The sequence below is a fragment of the Trichosurus vulpecula genome, chromosome 7, assembly GCF_011100635.1.
Source record: "Trichosurus vulpecula isolate mTriVul1 chromosome 7, mTriVul1.pri, whole genome shotgun sequence".
Lineage (NCBI taxonomy): Eukaryota > Metazoa > Chordata > Mammalia > Diprotodontia > Phalangeridae > Trichosurus > Trichosurus vulpecula.
The window spans coordinates 208,299,607-208,320,857 of record NC_050579.1 but is presented as its reverse complement, the minus strand read 5'-3'; the positions used below and the strand labels follow the sequence as shown (position 1 = coordinate 208,320,857).

Below are 21,251 nucleotides of genomic sequence, written 5' to 3'. Positions count from 1 at the left end.
CAAACATTCCAGTCCCCTTTTTATACCATTGCTCTCCAAAGCTGCTTTTATCAGCTTCTTTACATCAGACATAAATCTTACTTCTTTTCATACTTAGGGAAGGAGGCAGAGAGAGAGAGAGGCAGGAGAGAGAGAGAGAGACAGAGAGAGAGAGAGAGAGAGAGAGAGAGACAGAGACAGAGAGAGAGAGAGAGAAAGAGAGAGACAGAGAGACAGAGACAGAGAGACAGGGACAGAGAGAGACAGAGAGACAGAGACAGAGAGAGAAACAGAGAGACAGAGAGAGAGGGAGAGAGAGGGAGGGAAGTAGGGAGGGAAGGAGAGAGACAGGGAGAGCGAGAGGGAGAGGGAGAAGGAGAGGGAGAGAGAGAGAGAGCGAGAGAGGGAGAAGGAGAGGGAGAGGGAGAGAAATTGAGATTTTCAACTCCCAAGGTATTTTGTAATGTTTTCCTGTGCAATTAACTCCTCATTCACAGATGTTGGTGCCAATCAAAGCTGTCTTCTCTTCCTTGACACTTTCTTGATACCTTGTTTAGACTGAGCTGATGCACAAGTGTACACACACACACACACACACACTCACTTAAGAGCAGGAAAGTATTTGAAAAGAGTCAGCTGTGTTGGTGAAACCCAGTCATTTAAAAAGACTACTCAAGCAGGTGTGTATCATTTTACCAGTTTTGGTCTTGAATACCAAACTTTATTTAAGTCAAATTGTTACTCAAACTTTATCTTCATCATTATCATAATAAAATTTTTTTGCCAGCTCAGCAAGTCATCTGTTATTGTCATTCTTCACTTCTCCAAGAAGTGAAGAATATTCTTAGAATAGTGAATGCTTATGGATCAAGTTTCCAATTTAAGACACAAGGACTAATATGCTGCAAGTCATCCTATGAAGATTAGGTTATTTTTGTTGTTGAAATTTCTTTGCTGTTATTTATTTAAATAGTCTTTTTTTGTTCTGTTGCACTAATTGTGGCATCCTTTCATGACTTTTTAACTGTGCCTACATAGGCAAAGTGAATTAGAGAAATAATTTAAGCAAAACTACACTATTGGGGGGAAACCCATGTTAATTTTGTTTTTATTCTTAGATGGAATTATACAAACTGATAATCTATATGATTCAAATTCTCTTCAATGGCTCATCTTTACTTCACTCATGGAAAAACAAACAAAAGCCAATAGCTGTATTAGAAAATCTTTGAGGTCTTCAATACCCACAAAGGAGTGAAGCACTACATTTTCCCACCTCCATTATTTATTAAACCCCCAAAAGTTTGTCAGATTTCAGTACTGGAATATCAGTGACATATAAAATAATTCTTTATTACCACTCTCCCCCCAACCCCACATTAATGGAGAAGAATAGTGGTACAGATAATACAAACCATGAGATAATCCATAATTTATTTTAATTGCTTTTTTCCATGTGCCACATTGATTCTTTATATTGTAACAAATTCACCTATGGAATAATGTTTTGCTTAGGCTAGTAGAAAAATTTCTTGGGTTTGCCTGATTAATAACAAGTACTGACAATGGAAGGAGCCCCATGAAAAGTTCTGGAAAGGAAGCCAACATTTTAAGGATTGCAAAGCACTTTTCATATATTGGCTTATTTGATCTTCATAATAATAATATTGGCTAGCATTAATAAAATGCTTTAAGGAGTGCTGAATGCTTTATATGTGTTATGTTATCTTATTTGATCTTTGCAATTACTCTGTGAAGTAGGTATTATTATCATCCTCATTTTACAAATAAAGAAACTGAGGCTCGGAGAGGTTAAGTGATTGTCCAGGATCACACAGCTAAAATTTGAACTCAGGTCCTTTTTTAAAAAATTTATTTTTATTTTCAGTGAACCAGCATTGATTTTTATCCCTCCTGCTTACCTCTTCTCCCCCAAATTAGAAGACAAAAAAGAAAAATAAAACTCTGATCAGTCATCCATGCATTAAATCGATAATTGGTAATCGATTATTATTTTAGGAAGGGGAATACCATGTAACTTTTAAAATATTCCAGAAGATTTGCTGGAAAAACACATTTTTCTCTGAGTCTAAACATAATAATGTTTAAAAAGTAGTCATTTCCTTGAAAACTTTAGCCCGCTCCTCTTACTTAGGGAGGCCTGTTTTTCTGGGATAGGTAAAAAGTGATCTTGGTAGGATATGGAAAGAATTGTCCAGTTAGTCCTTTCTAAATGCTTAATCAAAGCTTTTAGTCGAACTTAATAGATGAATATCTATGTTATAGTCTGATCATCTCCAACTCCATTGTGGGGAAAATAAAAGTTGTCATGACTGCTATATACAAAGTTAGACCAACAAAATATAATTAATATATTAGAGCATTTCTAAGGTTCCCAGTACTTACCTGGGATTGCACATGTATACATGTATGTAGTATGTATATATATATATATATATCCAATATTTTAATTCCCATGAACATGTTATAGATTAATTAACACATCAAAATGCTGCAAAAGTTTTACTTTCCCCCATTCTGAGATAAAAGCAATTCCCAATCTGATTTATAATGCATCTTATCTACAAATGGCTACCCAGGAATGACTGCCTCAGCAAATTGAACATAGGAATTTCCCCTCCCTTCCAGCTTTTTAAAGGGCATCTCTCTCTCTCTCTCTATCTCTCTCTCTCTCTCTCTCTCTCTCTCTCTCTCTCTCTCTCTCTCTCTCTCTCTCTCTTCCTCTCTCTCTTCAAACTCCTTTCTCCATCTCTACTCCAGACCACACCACTGCCATAGATATTCCACTTTGCCTAACTCTAGTCCCTAGTCATCCCCACTTCTCACCTCGTTCCCATGGTAGTCAAGGGTGTTTACAGAGGCAAAAATAGCAAAGGGAAACAAGAAAGAGAGAATAAGGGAAGGATTCAACAATTCAATTTGACAAATGCTTTTTAGGTACCTACTGTGTGCCAAGCACTATGCTCAGTACTGGGTCTGTTAGAGAATTTGGATAAACATGGTCCTTGCCCTCATATATCAGACAGTCTAGTAGGAGAAGGTTGTGCTTACATAAATCCCTATAATTGTAGCAGAAAGAGGTTGGCTTTGGAATGAGAGAATTTCATTGTGAATTTCTGATCCTTAGCATCCTTATTTGCAAAATGAGAAAGTTAGATTAGCTAATTTCTAAATTCTTTCCAACCTTTTCTCTCAAATGAAGATTAGTACATTTAAGATGAACATCAAATTGCTCTGTGATGTTCAAGATTGGAATTGGCCAGTGGAATCCAGTAAGGCTTTATGAAGGAGATGGCATTCGAATCAAGCTTTAGAGAATAAACGGAAAATCAACAGGTGATTGTGGGGAGGAGTAGTGATGGGCAGCAAGGTTTGATCTTGGAGGTTTGTTGACATTAGCTTGCTGTACCTCAAACACAATATTCCATCTTCCACTTTGGGGAATTTTCCCTGGCTGTCCCCCATGCCTAGAACTCTCCCTCTTCATTTCAGCTTCCTTAAAGTCTCATTTGAAGTCCCACATTCTACAAGAAGTCTTTCCTAGTCTCCCTTTTCTTAGTGTTTTCTCTCAGATTTTCTCCAATTTATCCTGTATATTTCTTGTTTGTATAAAGTTGTTTGCATGTTGTCTCCTTCATTACACTGTGAACTTTCTAAGAGCTAGGACTTTAAGTTTTTTTTTTCTTTCATTTGTTTGTTTTTCTTTTCTTTGTATCGCTAGTGCTTAGCAAAGTGCTGGCATCTAGCTGATGCTTAATAAATGCTTACTGTGTTGACTATCACTTCAATATCTCTCTTACCTCCAGATTCATGAAAGATCACATAGGACACTGATGGAGGAAAGTGCAAGGCATATTTGGGGGACAGAAAGTAGTCCAGCTTTGAGCATGCATATGGCAGAAGTGGGGCAGCTAGGTAGCATGGTGGATAGAACATAAGCCGTGGAGTCAGGAGGACCTGAGTTCAAATCTAGCCTCAGAAAGTTACTATCTGCATGACCCTGGGCAAGTAACTTAACCTAGATTGTGAAATGAAGGAAGGAAAGAAAGAAAAAAGTAAAGATAAAGAAAATGATATGAAACAATACTAAAAAGATAGATTGGAGTGGGGGGGGGGAGAGGAAATTGCCAGGCAAAGGAATTTGAACTTCATTCAGTAGGCATTAGGAAGTCATTGATGCTTTGAAGGAGCAATGTCTTTAGAGGTATGAGTGTGTGTGTAGGATGAATCAGAAGGGAGAAGAAAGAAAAGGCAGAAAGATATGTTGAGAGGCTATTACTGAAGTCTAGGTGGATGATGATGAGGGCTTCTACTAGTGACAGTAAGAATAGAGACCTAGGGATGCCTAGTAGAGACATTGCAGAAACAGAATCAGTGAGCCATGGAGACCAAACCTTACTTCCCTATCAATATTGTGGCTTTCCCAGCTCCAGTAATTTTTAAACAGATGTTTTTATAAAACAGGAATGAGTTAGGCTAGGCTGCCTCAGAAAGTCATGGATTCCCTCTTTCTAAAGGTCCTCTAGCCAAGGTTGAAAGACTACTTGCCAAGTATAATGTAAGGGAGGTAATTGTTTATCTACCATATGGAGTAGGTAACTTTAGAAGTACTTTAAGTCTGAGATTGTGTAATATTTTTAGCTGTAACACCAATTTTCTTTTTTATTGGCTATTGCTCTTCCCTCACACTGCATCTTGGTGATCCTTTCATATATAGGTGACTCTCACTATAGTCCATTATAGTTCCAAACCTCTACCTCCTATTTATACCCTTTCCTTTCCTTTCCCTAGAAGAATCAATTTTTTTCAAAAGAGAGGAAAAGGGGGAGGAAGAGCCAAGATGGTGGAGTAAAGGCAGGGGCCTGCCTGACTTTTCTCCAATTCCTTTATAAACAACTTTAAAATAACGCCACAAAACAAATTCTGGAGCTTCAGAACCAACAAAAGGATGGGGTGAAATAATTTTCCACCTCAAGACAATTTAGAAGGTCCATAAGAAAAATCTGTTTCACTGGGAATGAGAGCAGAGCATAGTCCAATGCAAGCCATGCTCCTGCAAGACAGCAGCAGGGGTGTCTGAACTAGAAATGGTGGCTTTGAGAGCTCTCAGTCCACAGGCAGCAAGGGGATCAATCAAATGGTCTAAAGGAGATTGCAGGGGACCCTTTGTTGATACTAGGTGCAGGACTCTGTTGCATTGTCCATGTGTGGTTCGGGTTGTAGTACCAAGGCAAAGAGGAACAGTAGCAAAGGCCACGTAGGAGCACAACTATAGTCACAGTTCTAGGGCAGAAAAGAATGCTTGTGGTCACTCACAAACAAGAGCAGTGATTGTATTTATCCTTAGATTATACCATTTTGTAAGACCTGAAAGCTTACAGACCTCTGGAACTAGCTCTGAAAACAACAGCATTAAAAAACTCCTCTCCACCCTGGAAGTAAAGCTCAACTTCAACATGAAGTTAAAAGTCAAGAAATAGGCTGGAAAAAAATGAACAAATAATAAAAAAGAACCTGACCATAGAAAGTCACTATGGTGACACTATGGTGACAGGGAAAGTCAAAACACAAACTCAGTAGAAGACAACAAAGTCAAAACTGTTACATCTAAAGCCTCCAAAAATGTGAATTGGTATCAAGCCCAAAGAGAATTCCTGGAAGCATTCAAAAATAATTTTAAAAATCAAATAAAGAGAGGCAGAGGAAAAATTGGGGAAATAAATGACAGTGATGCAAGAAAATAATGCAAAGAGAGTCAACAACTTGGTAAAGGGGGCAAAAAATACTGAAGAAAACAACCCTTTAAAAAATGAATAGGCCAAATGTTAAAAGAAGCACAACATCCACTGAAGAGAAGTCCCTAAAAAGCAACATAGACCAAATGGAAAAAGAAGTACAAAAATTCACCAAAGAGAAGAACTCATTAAAAAGTAGAATTGGCCAAATAGTAAAGGAGGTACAAAAGTTCAATGAAGAAAATAATTCTTTAACAATTAGAATTCAGCAAGTGGAAACTAATGATTCCATGAGACATCAAGAAACAATAAAACAAAATCAAAAGAATGACAAAATAGAAGAAAATGTGGACTCTCTCATTAGAAAAACAACTGACTTGAAAAACAGATCAAGGAAAGATTATTTAAAATTATTGGATTACCTGAAAGCCAAGATCAAAAAAAGAATCATCTTTCAAGAAATTATCGAGGAAAACTGCCCTGATATTCTGGAACCAGAGGGTAAAATAGAAATTCAGAAGTCCCAACAGTCACTTCCTAAAAGAGATCCCAAAATGAAAACTTTCAGGAATATCATAGACAAATTCCAGAGCTTCCAAGTCAAGGAGAAAATGTTGCAAGGAGCCAAAAAGAAATAATTCAAATATCATGGAGCCACAGTCAGGATAACAAAAGATTTTAGCAGCTTCCACATTAGAGGAGTGGAGGGCTTAGAGTATGATATTTCAGAGCACAAAAGAGTTAGGATTGCAACCAAGAACCATCTACCAGGCAAAACTAAGTATAATCCTTTAGAGGAAAAAATGGATATTCAGTGAGACAGAAGACTTTCAAGCATTCTTGATGAAAAGACCAGAGATGAACAGACAATTTTATTTTCAAATACAAGACTCAAGAGAAGCATAAAAAGGTAAACAGGAAAGAGAAATCATCAGGACCTTGTTAACCGGTTTACATTCTCACATGGGAAGATGAAACTTGTAACTCCTAAGGACTTTCTCATTATTTGAGCAGTCAGAAGTACACATAGACAGAAGTCATAGGTATGAGTTGAAATGATAGGATGATTAGCTAAAAATAAAATGAAAGGGTGAGAAAGAGGGATACACTGGAAGAAGAGGGAAAGGAGAGGTAGAACGGGGTAAATTGCCTCCCACAAAAGAGGCACAAAAGAGCTTTTATAGTAGATGAAAAGATGGTTGACATAGGTGGGAGCATTTGAACCCTATTCTCATCAGAACGTACTCAAAGAGGGAATAACATACACACTCAGTTGGTATAGAAATCTGGAAAGTAGGAAAGTAGGAGGGGAAGGAGATGCAGGGAGCTGATAGAAGGAAGGGCAGATTGGGAGAGAGATTGGCAGATTGGTTAGAAGCAAAATAATTTTGAGAAGGGGCAGGCTAAAAGGGGTGAGAAAAGGATAAACAAGAGGAAAATAGGATGGAAGGAAATACATAGTAATCATAGCTGAAAAATTATAGCAAATATATGATAAAGGTCTCATTTCTCAAATACATAGAGAATTGAGTCAAATTTATAAAAATATAAGTCATTCCCCAATTCATAAATGGTCAAAGGATATGAACACAGTTTTCAGAAAAAGAAATTAAAGCTACCTATTAGGCATATGAAAAAATGCTCTAAATCACTATTAATTAGGGAAATGCAAAATTAAAAAAAAACTCTGAAGTATCACCTCACACCTGATTGGCTAAAATGACAGGAAATGAAAATGACAAATGTTGGAGGGGATGTGGGAAAATTCAGACACTAAAGCACCGTTGGTGTAATTGTGAATGGATCCAACCATTCTGGAGAGCAATTTGGCATTACATCCAGGGGGCTATGAAACTGGACATACCCTTTGACTCAGCAATATAACTACTGGATCTATATCCCAAAGAGATCTTTTAGAAAAAAAGGAAAAGGAACAACTTGTATGAAAATATTTATAGTTCTTTTGTGGTGGCAAAGAATTGGAAATTTAGGGGAGGCCCATGAATTAGTGAATGGATAAACAAGTTGTGGTATATGATTGTGATGGAATACTTTCATGCTATAAGAAATGATGAACAGGAGGATTTCAGAAAAACCTAGAAAGACGTACATGAACTGATGCAAAGTAAAGTGAGCAGAACCAGGAGAACAGTGTACACAGTAGCAGCAATATTGTATGATTAACAGTGAATGACTTCCCTATTCTTAGCAATACAATGAGACAAGACAATTCCAAAGGACCTAAGATGAAAAATGCAGCCCTCTTCCAGATAAAGAACTGATGGAATTTGAATGCAATGGAAGCACACTTTTTACTTTCTTTATTTTTCTTGTTATTTTTTAACATCTGTGTTTTATTTCACAACATGACTAATATGGAAATGTGTTTTACATGACGGCACATGTATAACCAATACCAAATTTCTTGCCTCCTAACTGAGGGGGCAGAGGATTGAGGAAAGGAGGGAGAGAATTTGGAATTCAAAAGTCTGAAAAACAAATGTTAAAAATTGTTTTTACCTGTATTTGGAAAATACATATTTTTAAAAATAATAGAAGAAAGGCAGAGATAGAAGGCAACCTTTTAGCCACCGCATGCTTCCCATTTTTACTAAAAAACAAACAAACAAAAAACCATAGGACACTCCCCACAGTCTGCATTCTTACTTCAAAGATGGAAGGATGCATCTGCGAGGTTTCATTCTGTTCCACCACATAGCAGGGAAGGAAAGAAATTCTGGCCAGAAGCAGCTAATGCTGATATTCCAAAGAGAATTCAATTCGGTTTAGTGCTAGACACTATATCAGGCAACAGGGGTACTAGGATAAAAATGAAACCTGCCCTCAGTCAATAATAGCTCCTGCCTTACATAGTATGGGGAGTTCTAATAGGTACACATACTAGGATATAGAAAATATATGCAAAGTAGATACAAAGACTTTTGGGGGAGGGGTTGAGTGAGGAACTGGTAACTGGGGGCAGACAGGGATGATTAGGATAGTTTTCCTATAGAAGGTGGCACTGGGGCTGAAATTGAAAAGAAATGAGGGATTTTATAATGCAGAGTGGAGGAGGAACCATATTCCTGGCATAGAAAACAGCTTGTGCAAAGGCAGAGAGACAGGAAATGGAATGTTATGCATGGGCAGCAAATGCAGTCTGGCAGGAACATAGAGTGGATGTAAAGAGGACAGTAACTCAAGCCAGAGTGTTACAGGTTTTATAGAGCCTGGTCATACTATTAGAGCTATACAAGATGTACACAAGTCATTCAAAATATAATGCAAAGAGAGACAGAGATAGAAGCAGACTGTGAGGGAGAGACAGAGACAGAGAGAAGAAGAGAGGAGACAGACGAGGTGAGGAGAAGGATGGAGAGAGGGAGGGAGACAGAGACAGAGAGACAGAGATAGAAACAGAGAGTGTGAGGGAAAGACAGAGAGAGGAGAGGAGAAGAGAGGGGAGACAGAGAGAGAGAGAGAGAGAGAGAGAGAGAGAGAGAGCAAGTGCATTCATACCTAGTGGTTGGCTAATGACTGGGCTTAGGAAAAGCTTCATATAGGAAGTGGTTCTTGAGCTGTGCTTTGAAAGAAAGTAGTGATTCTACGAGAAAAGTAGCAAACCATTAGAACCAATAGAAAAGACAGGGTGTGACAAAAAGAAAGGGTGTGGAGAAACATATTGCCTCATCCCCTCACAGTTCTTCCCTATCCCCAACCTTACCTCAACACCTGCTTCCACCCTACTTTCTTCTCCCCCTACCAATAGAACCTCTGCCTGAAGTCATGAGATATATCACCAGAGGTGTGAAGCTAGGGAAGGTCACATAGAGTTATTGCCTATGTGTAAAATGACAGGAAATTCTCCAACCCCCCTGGAAAGCTGCAGGAGGAGATTGTTACAGCCAACACTGGAAATTTGGACACATTTTCCCCTAGGAACACTATTTAAAGTGGTGGTTTGCTTCACAGTGAATACTGTTAATGCAGTCCTATCCTTCAGATACAGTATAGATTAAGTAGGATTTGAGGCTGTCCTGGACTCCTAATAGCACTGTTTCTATGAGAAAAGGCATCCAAGTGTCAAACAGCCAACATACAAATTACCTTTGGGAACACAGCTTGTTCATAAATCAGAGGCTGCCTCTAATTTCACACATAAAGATCAAATAAACATTTTCACATTATGTACAGCACATCAAATAAAACAAAAAAAATCCTACAAAATGGGCCTTGTTTCAATAATTTGAATCCACTTTGATGACAATCTTTAAACGCCCAGGAACAATAATTTACTTTTGAAGATAAGTACATGCAGTCATAACTAACAATGTTTGCACCTGGTTGGGGAGCAGGCGAGCATCCTTTCTCAGAGGAAGAGGTGTGCCCCAGGAGGCAGAGGGGAGGAGGAAGTTGTCCTCAGAGTAGCATGAGGCTTCTACACCATCTTTTCTGGATGGTGAGAGTGGAAGAGGAACGTGAGGAGAGGAATCTTGCCTTGGGAAATTACTGAAGACACTGAGAGCAGGATGAGTCAGAGGAGTAAGAAGACACACATAAACACATGCACACACACATCATTACACACTACTTGTAAAAGAGACTTAAGTGATTGTGTAATCCAGCACAGTGATATGCACCATTTAATTTGGATGCCTGGTAGTACAGATGCTGACTTGTGAATGCTTTATTTTTCTGTGAGTTGTGAAACATGGACCACAGTCCCTCTGACATTCGATTAATTTTAAAAATGGTAACTGTGGTAAAATTAGATGAATGAGCTGCCTAATTTTTACCCCTTTCCTCCCAAATCAGTATAGATGCCTGCTTTGGAGGAAAGATAAACAGAAGTTGGACCTTTGATTTGAACTTACCAAACCCACATAGTGTCTTCTTTTCTGCAGGATGCGTAAATCACACCCTCAGCTGTCATTGATTTAGCCTCTCTTTGTGGCTTGTGAATTAATAAATTGTAGTACTTTTGTGCTAAATAAAGTTTTATCATTGATTAGGCCCCACGGGGAACTAATTGCTTTTTGTTTACAAAAAGCACCAATATATTGAGTTTTAGGAAATGTGCAACCTCAGACACCATAATGGATTTTATTTGTGGGTCTAGTTTTAAGGATTCCTAATATTGAAATGTGTACTTATCTTAATGCTTGTTTACATCCTCTGCCCACCAGAATAGCTCCTAGGCCTAGATTTATATGAGGAAGAACATATGAAACCATAGCTAATCTTCTCCCTCTACATATTGAAACAACATAAAATAATTACTGTAGTCACGAGCCAGGAATAACAATAAAATAGTTAGCATTTCTTATGATGCTTTAAGGTTTCTATAGAACTTTATTTTTATTAGCTCATTTTATGCTCACAACAACCCTGGGATGTAGGCGCTATTATTAACTCCATTTTAGAGAAGAGAAAAATGAGCAGAGGTTAAGTGACTTGCCCAAGGTCAAACACATAATTAGTATCTGAGGTCAGACTTCTTGACCTCAGGTTTTCTTGCTGTTAGGTCCAGCTCTCTAGATGATGAGAAAGCTAATCTTCTATCAAAGTCTTAGCCTCATATCATCATTTTCCTCAGCAGTATAGAATGCCTTTCCTTAGTAGTGACTGTTAAACTGTAGCAAGATCTCCTGACCTTCTTTGCACAAGTAGGAGATGATATATGTACTGTCAAATTCAGTTCATGTTTTGATTAGTGAGGAGTAAGTATTCATACAGCATCTACTATATGCCAGGCACTGTTCCAAGCACCCTACAAATATCATCTCATCTGATCCTCATGATCCTGGGACATAGGTCCTATTATTATCCTCACTATACAGATAAGGAAACTGAGGAAGACAAAGGTTAATGATCTGCCCAAGCTCACACTGTAAGTGTCTGATGATGGATTTAAATTCTGCTTTTCCTGACTCCAAGCCCAACACTCTATCTGCTTTAATTATTCAAAAAGATAGACTTTTTCTCTGGTTAGACTCTAATAAGATGAAATTTATTGGAGGAAATTTTTCACATTTTTGTCTAAGATGAAATTTATTAGAGGAAAATTTTCACATTTTTGTCTATGTTGAAATTTATTAGAGCAAAATTTTCGCACTTTTGTCTTACGCTTGGGTTCCAGAAATCTACTTCATGAAGCGCGAGATGAAGCAGGCATGGTCTGAAAGCCATTTGCCTGAAGATCTTGTAGTTTTATTGCACGGCAAGATCAAAACAAGTCAACCATGTTTTATGGCAGCCAAAAAGAGAAGAAGATCTTGGGCTGCATGAAGAAGCAGAGTTTCTGAGAATAAGATTGTAGTCCTGTAGTACTTTGCTTTTGTCAGACCACATCTGCGGTATTGTGTTCAGTTCCAGGCATTGCATTTCAGAATTGACATTAGTAAACTGGAAAGAATCCAGCAAAGGGCAGGTGGAGCGGTGAAGGGTTTCAATCCATGGTAAATGAGTATTTGGTGAAGGATCTAGACATGTGTAGACTGGGAAACATAGGGAGACATGACTGCTGTCTTCACATATTCAAAAGACTGTTTTCTGGAAGAAGTATTAAGGCAGAACTGGGAGCAATAGCTAGGAATTTAAAAGAGGCTATTTTGGGCAGGACATAAGGAAAATCTTTCAATTAAAACTACCCCAAAGTAGAACATAAGCCTTCATAAGCAGTAGTTCCCCATCATTGGAAATTTTTAAGAAGGTTATCTGTTGCAGTAGGGCTTCTTTGTTTCTCTTTGGAACAGCAACCCTCAGGGTCTTCCCCTCCCAACTTGATTTTTTTCTTTTTTTTTTCTTTTTGTTTTTTTTTAATTAAAGGGGTCATCCCTTGACTCACTTCTTAAAGAGGCCTATTCACTGAATGGTCATTACCTCACTCACAGTGAGCACCTGAAAAGACCTTAGCCTGAAAGGGCCAGGGTCTCCCAAGGCATCCTGGGCCATCTCCAGTCATCGTGGTGATTATCAGGCCACTGGACCCAGATGGCTCTGGAGGAGACAGTGAGGCTGGTGACCTTGCACAGCCCTCCCTCACTCAAATCAAAGTCAACTGCAAGTCATGTCCTCATTTCCCTGATGTCATGGTCTTCTTCCTTGAACAAAGGACAAACACAACAACAACAACAAGGGCTTCTTTGGAGCTATAGAATGGCCCATAGCCCACAAGGTTCCTTTCAACTTTGAAATTCCATGACTTCCTGGTCGTGGGAACCAAATCAGTTGACAGATAACTTTAGAAAGGGGAGAAAAAAATACATTTACATGATAACTTTGTCGTATATTTGGATGGAATAGCAAATTGTACATGGTAGATTCACAGTTTCATATGTAATCATTGTTTTTATTGTTCTGTGTTATAAGAATGCTTGCTTTGTTCTGTAAATTGAAAATAAAATAAATTTTAAAAAATAAAATAAAAGGACAAACAGGCAAAGAACAGACATTTCAGTTCACAAATTAAATAGCTGAAAAGTAGTCTGAGTTTTTTTAAAAAAAAAGTTGGTTAATATACAATATGCCACTGTCAATGTTTAATGGGTTAGGATGATTAACACAGTCACTGTTGAGTTCCAAATGATAGCACTATCAGATGCAATGGAATTTATTATTAGGTCATCTTTCAGATACTTTTAAGCAGCAGCAGGGAGGATGGAGGCTGCCAATGAAAATTAATATGATGCAAAGATACTGTGTAGCATCATTATGAAGAACCAGCCTGTGGCATTTAGAACTAATGGATGGTATAATCGGTGATATAGAGTTGTGTGGATTTACAAAGATTTTGATCTTGGTTAACTTTTGCTGTCACCAAACCTGTTTGAAAAATGCTCTTATCTTAAACAAACCAGAACCATAACATTTGTGATTTCCATTTCTCTTTTTTGTTTAAAGGGAAGGCGAGGCAAAACAGGCCCCCCTGGAAAACCAGGACCACCAGGACCTCCTGTAAGTAAATAGGGAAGGGGACTTTTTTCTCAGTAGTGGCTATGACTTTTTAAAAAATCTTTGTTTATGGTGTTTGATATAATTTTTATCTACCCTTAACTTCAACACTCCAGACACATACATATGTACCCAGTAATCCCAGAGAATACTTCCCCCTTCCTCTTCAGAAGTGTTGGATTCAGACCCAAGTGGCTAATGCCCCTGAGTCCCACCCCTAATGCAACTGCTCAGCTGTTCCACTTAGACTGTGTGGGGAGTGATGATTTGGGGGGAGGGGAGAGCAGAACCTGCACCTCCTGCACTCCAAAGCATCCTGGATGTCAAAAGTATGCTGCCTGCCCAGAGATGACGATTTCAAGATTCCAAAGAGATAAACCCTAGCTCTGTCCCTGTTGGATTATGATTTTCCCACTGTTTTAAATTACTCCCCTGTGATAAAGACATTGTCCATTCTGTGTGACTCTTGTCTATGTTGTCTCATAAATTTCACACAGGAAGTCCACTCACTGTAGTGGAGTCCTTCCTCACTCTCTTCTGACAACCAGAGAACCACTGGAACCCTCTATCTGTCTGGCTGTCATCCCTAGCCCTTGCCATGTGACCAGCCTATCCTCTGTTCCCATCATTCATTTCCCTGGTGACATTTTTTCCTCAGGGGTCTTTAAGACATTCTGATAAACTATAAGCTTCCTCAAAGCAGGGACCATTATATCTCTTTTTGCTTGTTTCCCTAGTGTTTAGTGGGCATTTGGAAATATTTGTTGAATTGAATAGACCACAGAGAGACTACTGACTGCCTAAAACTTCAGATCTGAAAGGGATCACATAGATAATGTCACTGAAGAGGAAGGAAAAGGAATAAGCATTTATATAACACCTACTATGTTCTTTAAGCACTTAAATGTTTTCTCTCTTGAAGTTTATGGATTAGGAAACTGAGGTACGGAGAGGTTGTGACCAGTGTAACATACAGTAACAGAAATGGGATTGAAGCCCAGGTCTGACTTCCAGCCCAGCCACTCATTCTAATACACTGAATAGGCCACTAAGCTTACTACCCAAAGGGCCACTTAGATTTTGTGCAAATGCACTAAGTGAACAGGATAAGTCACAGCTGATCCATTTATTTCTGCCACTCTGGCCATCCAAGCGGATTGCCACTTTATTGATTCGACTGTGGCAATTAGCCCGAAAAGAATGGATTGAGCATCCTGGGATGCAGTCTTTCAGAGACTCTGCATTGTTGGCTTTTATTGCAAATTTTTTTGGCAAGATGAGGAACATGAATTGGAATTTCCAATTATTGTCTTGTGGTTTAAAGGAGAGAAGCTGATGCATGCTAACAGGGCAGATTAGACCTTCACATAGTTTACCAAATGTCTGAGGTTGTGTTTAAGACAGGATAATGATTGTCTCAGAGGAGGAATTCGAATGATGAAGGCCTTTGTGATTGAGCTTGCCAACTGTCTGAGTAGCGTAAAGGATTAAACCCTCGTTATGGAATGAGTACTGGACTATAGATCAAATGAGTTTACTGAAGAATTAAAAAGATTAAGAAATGCATAACTATATGAAAGGATTTATAGTTTTGAATGCTAGTGGTTTTAGAGACAAGCATATATATACGATTGGGCAGTGAGAGGTCAGAGAATGAAAGATTGGCATTGTTTTATTTGATATATGTGATTCAGAAGGTAAACCCAGGCACAGTTCTGATGCACTATGTTCATTAAACCTTGAAATGCACAGCATTTGCAAGAAAAATTGGTTATCTGTCTTATAATTTTTTTAATGTAATGATACCCAATTTTCTGGATTATAGTAAACAGGAAAAAATCCATATAAGAAGGAAAAGATTATTTGAATCAGAGGTTAAATTTTGATAAGAAGCTAGAGGAAAAACTTGGCTATACTGGCTGTCAGCTAATTCAGTGTTTTATTTTTTCTGCCTCTTGGATAAATATGTCTGCTTAAACTACTTCTACAAACTAACATTTTATGTCTTTTGCTTTTACTAGAGTGTCTCTATCATGGCCTGAATTGATTAACTATAGACAAGAACCCTGTTAAAAAATGGAATGAACTCATTTCTTACCGTTTTTGTCTTTACATTCTTAGAGAGTGTGGGCAAGGATGGTTTTGAGAAAGAATGTGAAGCAATTAGCTCCCTAATAGAACTCAGACTTTCATAGGGCTTTAAGGTAAACAAAATGCTTTCCTTCCAAAAGCCTGGTATGGTAGGTAGTGTAACTACATTATCCCTGTTTTACAGAAGAGGAGAATGAGGTTCTGAATCCTAGTGACTTGCCCAAGATCACGTGATTGATAAATGGTGAAGTTGGTATTTGAACTTCAAGACTTCCAGGTCTAGGTCTTTGCACCCTACCGTGCTGCCTCCCTAACACAACATGATGAAAACAAATAAAAGAATTTGTTGTGGCAATTTCATTTCTAGTTTCCCAAATAGGACATCCCCTAAGGCAGGAAGATTTAGCCTTTTTGTGTATCATGGACACCTTTGGCAATCTGGTGAAACTCATGGACCTCTTCTCAAAAAAAATGATTTTAAATATTCACTACAAAATAGAGATTGGCCCAAAGGTCTTAATGAAACTTTAATGGTTTAAAACTGTACTAAGACTTTTTGGTATACCTAGTATACAGAATTACAAAAGAAACAAACTACGTTGAATAAAATAAAAAAATGTGTATGCATATATGTGTGTATATTTATAAATACATATACATACATACACACATAGACATATATGCATGTGTATGTGTATGTGTGTGTCTATACATACACATATGCATACCTAGCCACATTCACAGACCCACTGAAGTCTACCAACAGGCTCTTTGGGGGGGCATCCATGGACCCCAGGTTAAGAACCCCTGCCCAAAAGGAAGGAGCATTTCCTTCCCTGCTTGTTAAACAAAAAGGAATTTCTTCAACTTGCATGCCTAATAAGGTCTTGCTCAGGATAATAATTTAAAGAAACTTGGTACAGAAACAGAACCCTAAGTTCATTGTTATTTTCATTATATTTATTTTAATACTTCAGAGATCCATGACTTCATCAGTGTGGGTAATTCCTTCACTATCCAAGCGGATTGCAACCCCTCTCTACCTTAGAAAATAGTTTAATAAACCACTGTGGCCAAAAGATAATGCATCACCTTTTGATCAATTCCTCACTAATGAGTATTTCTGACCTTGGCAGGGATTATCTTCAGACAGACAAATCCCATCATCTGCTTAGTTGTTTAGGATCTTTTTAAATGTATCCCTGCCACCACCCTGCTCTCAATAGAATGTAAACTCCTGGAAGGCAAGGGCTACTTCATTTTTGCCTTTGTACACCCCGTGCCTTCAGGACCTGGCACATAATAGGTCTTAATACATATTTGTTAAGTTGATAGAACCTGTTAGACTGAGCACTCTACAAGCATAGCAGAATCACAGACTCAGAGAATTTACAGATGGAAGAGACCCACGGCCATCTAATCCAACCCAAAATGTATCTTGAGAACATACTTAACAGGTAGTCATTCATCTTCTGCTTGAAGATTTCCAGTAATAATGATACTTAATATTAATATAGTTTTTTCAAGGTTTGCAAAGTGCTTTACAAATATCTCATCTGATCCTCAACAGCCACCCTGTGAAAGAGGTGCTATCATTTTGCTATTATTTTAAAAATATTATCTCATTTCTTCCTTACCACAATCATGAGAGAAAGGTACTATGATGATCCCCCATTTTACAGATGAGGAAAGTGAGTCAAAGATTAAGTGACTTGCCTAAGATCACACGGCTAGTAAGTATCTGCGACTAGATTTGAACTCTCATCTGCCTAACTCAGAGTCCAGTGCTCAATCCACTGTACCACAAAGCTGCCAAAAAGAGGGAACCCATCAACTCTCTAGACAAGTCATCCTGCTTTTGGATAACTATAATTGTTAGGACATCAGTCCAAAATATTTCTCTTTGAAATTTTCTGCCATTGCTCCCAACTCTGTTCTCTGGATACAAAGTAGAAAATACCTACTCTACAGGATAGCGCTTCAGATATTTGAGGATGACCTCCATGAATCTTCTTTTCTCTGGGCTAAGCATCCCCAACTCCTTCAGACCATCCTCATATTACATAGATTCAAAGGCCCTATGGTGTCCTAGTTGATCTTCCTTGGCATCTAGGTGGTATGGTGAATTGAGCTCTTGACCAGAAGACCTGAAGTAAAATATAGCCTCAAATACTTTCTGGCTGTGTGACCCTGGACAAGTCATTTAACTTCATCCTGCCTCAGTTTCCTTATCTGCAAAATAGTGGATAATAATAGTACCTTCCTCTCAAAGTTGTGGTAAGGAGAAGATGAGATAATATTTGTAAAGTACGTTACAAACCTTAAAGCCCTATACAAATGCTAGCTAATATTATTTTTAATTGTTGTATTATACTATTGTTATATGTTATACATTATACTGTATTATTATAATATATATTTATATATATTATGTTACATAAAATATTCATATATTATATATACTTATATATTATACTTTTTAATAATAATTACTATTATTATGTGTATATTATCTAATTTATCAATAATCCTCTTAAACTATGGCTGGCAGAAGTGAACACCTTAGCTATCAAAAAGGCAGTGTTAGGGCAGCTAGGTGGCACAGTGAGTAGAGCACTGGCCCCGGAGTCAGGAGGACCTGAGTTCAAATATGAACTCAGACACTTGACACACTTACTAGCTGTGTGAGCTTGGGCAAGTCACTTAACCCCAATTGCCCTGCCTTCCCCCCTCCAAAAGTAAAATAAAATTTAAAAAAGGAGGCAGTGTTACCACCATCATATAATAAAATAGGTCTTTAATAGGTTGTCCTTCATTTTATCATCAAATTAATTTGAGTATCAATAGGATTTTCCTTGGGACTATGTTTGCATGTCATTTCTATAAGACCTAATAATTATATCTTTATTTTTTGTCACTTTTTTCTTTTCTTCTGCCTTCTTTTCTCCCTCCCTCCAAGTGTTAATTTACTGGTATGAAACTACCAAGGAGGAAACTCCCTCTACCAATGCAGATCAATGATTATTCTGCAGTTTATAGTTTCAAAGAGTCGTTCCCAAGAGGTTAGGTAACTTGCCCACAGTCACAAAGCCAGGATGTGCCAAGTCCTTTGTTTGAACTAGATCTTTCTGATTCCAAGCTTTCTATTATTTTATCTATTTTTTCCTTCTCAGTTGCTTTTCACTCACCTATCCTAAGCCCCAGTTTATAGCACAATGGAGTCTACAGAGGAAGGGAAGAAGGGGTAGCTACCAGCAAAAAATCTCTATCACAAAATTTCTGCACTCATTTCCCAATGTAGAGACTACTATTAATGATAGAAAAATGTGTGCTATCCCTCTTTATGGGCTTGCAATATAAAAATAATAAAACATATATAATGAGTAAGGCTTATTTTTGCCAAATACAAATATATATCCATGTGGAAAGGAAAAATAACATGCAATTAATTTTGGACCTCCCAGACAACATGAGTAAAGGGGATAGGGAAAGAATTTATAATTGCATTGATATAGGAATCCATATAAGGAAATTCCCTTGAACCATTCCAAATTATAATTTCCCTGGACCTTTTAGAGAGCACTAAAAGATTAAGTAACCTGCCCAGAGTCACATAGCCAGCATGTATCACAGGCAGAACTTGTACCCACATCTTCTTGGCATTAAACCGACATTAAATGTCAGTTCTCTATCCTCTATGCCATGCTGTCTCTTGGGGGAAGGATATATAGAGATAAAATATAGAAATTAAAATATAAACATATTACACTAGACATTTAAAAAATACCCGATACTCTAAGCCTTGAAAAAAAACTTAAAAAACACTTCTGACAAAGGGCCTTTTTTCCACTGTGGGTCATTCTGGTCCACTGCAAATACCAAAAAGAAAAAGACTTATGGAATATGAATCCTTTCTCCCTCTAGCCTTAAGCAAACTCCTCTCCTTTTAAATCTTACAGGTAGTCTCTGGGAGAAGCATTGTTTTTGTTTGTTAATGTCGTGTAAAGATGAAGAGTTAATTTAAAAGGAAAAGTCTTTTGTAGCATAGAAAGCCCTAGAGAATAAAGTAGTTCTATCTAATCCTTTCAAGTGTTATTATTTTTACTCAAATCAAATTCAGCATTGTTCCCTTTCACACTTAAGAAATACTAATATCAGAACAATATTTCTCAAGCTGGAATCCTTTGCAGAGTGTCTTTTCTGGCAAATCCTCTTTTAGATGGTTTTGATTTCTTCTGAAATAAGCTCCATAAAGAAACTGCTCTCTTGGAGCGAAAGACTTATTGGATATATAGTCACTGGTCTGGACTTACTAATTGAATTTTCTTTATGTTAGCAACATGGTATTATGAATAGAGCTCTTGCTTGGGAGCCAGGGAGACCTGAGTTCAGGTCCAGCCTCTGACCCATCAGTCCTCTATTCATCTCTAAAGTCACAGGTGTTTTTAACTTTGGTTCCATGAACTTTATATAGATAGGCAGGTAGCTAGATAAAAGAAATGTGTGTGTGTATGTTTTGATATAATTGGTTTCTTCTGTAATCCTATGCATTTTATCTTATGTATTTAAAAACATTAGCATAAGAAGAGATCCATAGTTTTTACCAGATTGCTAAAGGTATCTGTGACACAAAAAAGATTAAGAATCCCTGCTCTAAGAGTAAAAGGTGCAGAAAAGGTGCTGACTTGCATTTGGGAGAGTTTCCACATCTGGGAACTGTCTATCCCAAGTTGAGCTCCCTACATCAGTTTTCCAAGATGACATTCAACTCATCACTCCTCCACAGGTTGCTCCCTCAAAAAGCAATTTTTTTTATTCACCCAAGGAAAACCAGTTGAAATTTCTACCCCTGTTAAACCTATGGTTAATGAAATCTTAATTATAAACAATACATATAGAACAAGAGTATTTTACTTTCCATGTAGCCGAGAATTACCAGACAAGTCTTATTTTCATCTTGATGATTGGATTCACACTGTGATACTTCCTTATTCAATATGTGTGTGATCTCATCCTGACAGTATAGAATGTAACCCACCCAAGCCTTCTCATCCCATGTGACTTTGGTCTATTGCCTTCCATAAAGCTTAGCTAGCTCGGCTGGCCTTTGGAGAGCTGGCAGAATCTGCTACTGAGATTGTACCTGAAGCCTCACCATTCAGGGAGAATCTGGTAGAGTTTGCCCTCTGCTGGCATATGCTGTAGGTACCTAAAGTCACCTTTAAGGCATGAATCAGAACAGGACCTCGTGGAAAATGTTTCTGTCACAAATATTTCTAAAATATACTAATGATTCTACTGTCCTATGAATCAGGGCCAGATGTACATATAGAGACCAAAGGGCCTCCACCATGACCCACAAATCTCTTTCCCAACCTCAAGTGTCTTTAATAGACAACAAAGCTTTTCATCCAATAATGACAGGTGTATTGAAATGTAAATCAATCAAAAAGGCATTGAGTAAAAATCTAT

At 37.8% G+C, this 21,251-nt stretch overlaps 1 protein-coding gene across 1 annotated transcript in view; it reads left to right on the top strand.

Moving 5' to 3' along the window:
- Window positions 1-21,251, top strand: part of COL19A1 (collagen type XIX alpha 1 chain) — a 398,183-nt gene that overhangs the window by 215,437 nt on the left and 161,495 nt on the right. Inside the window, exon 14 of the mRNA XM_036768309.1 lies at window positions 13,638-13,691. Within this exon, the coding sequence (XP_036624204.1) occupies window positions 13,638-13,691 (54 nt within the window). The remainder of the gene's footprint in view (window positions 1-13,637; window positions 13,692-21,251) is intronic.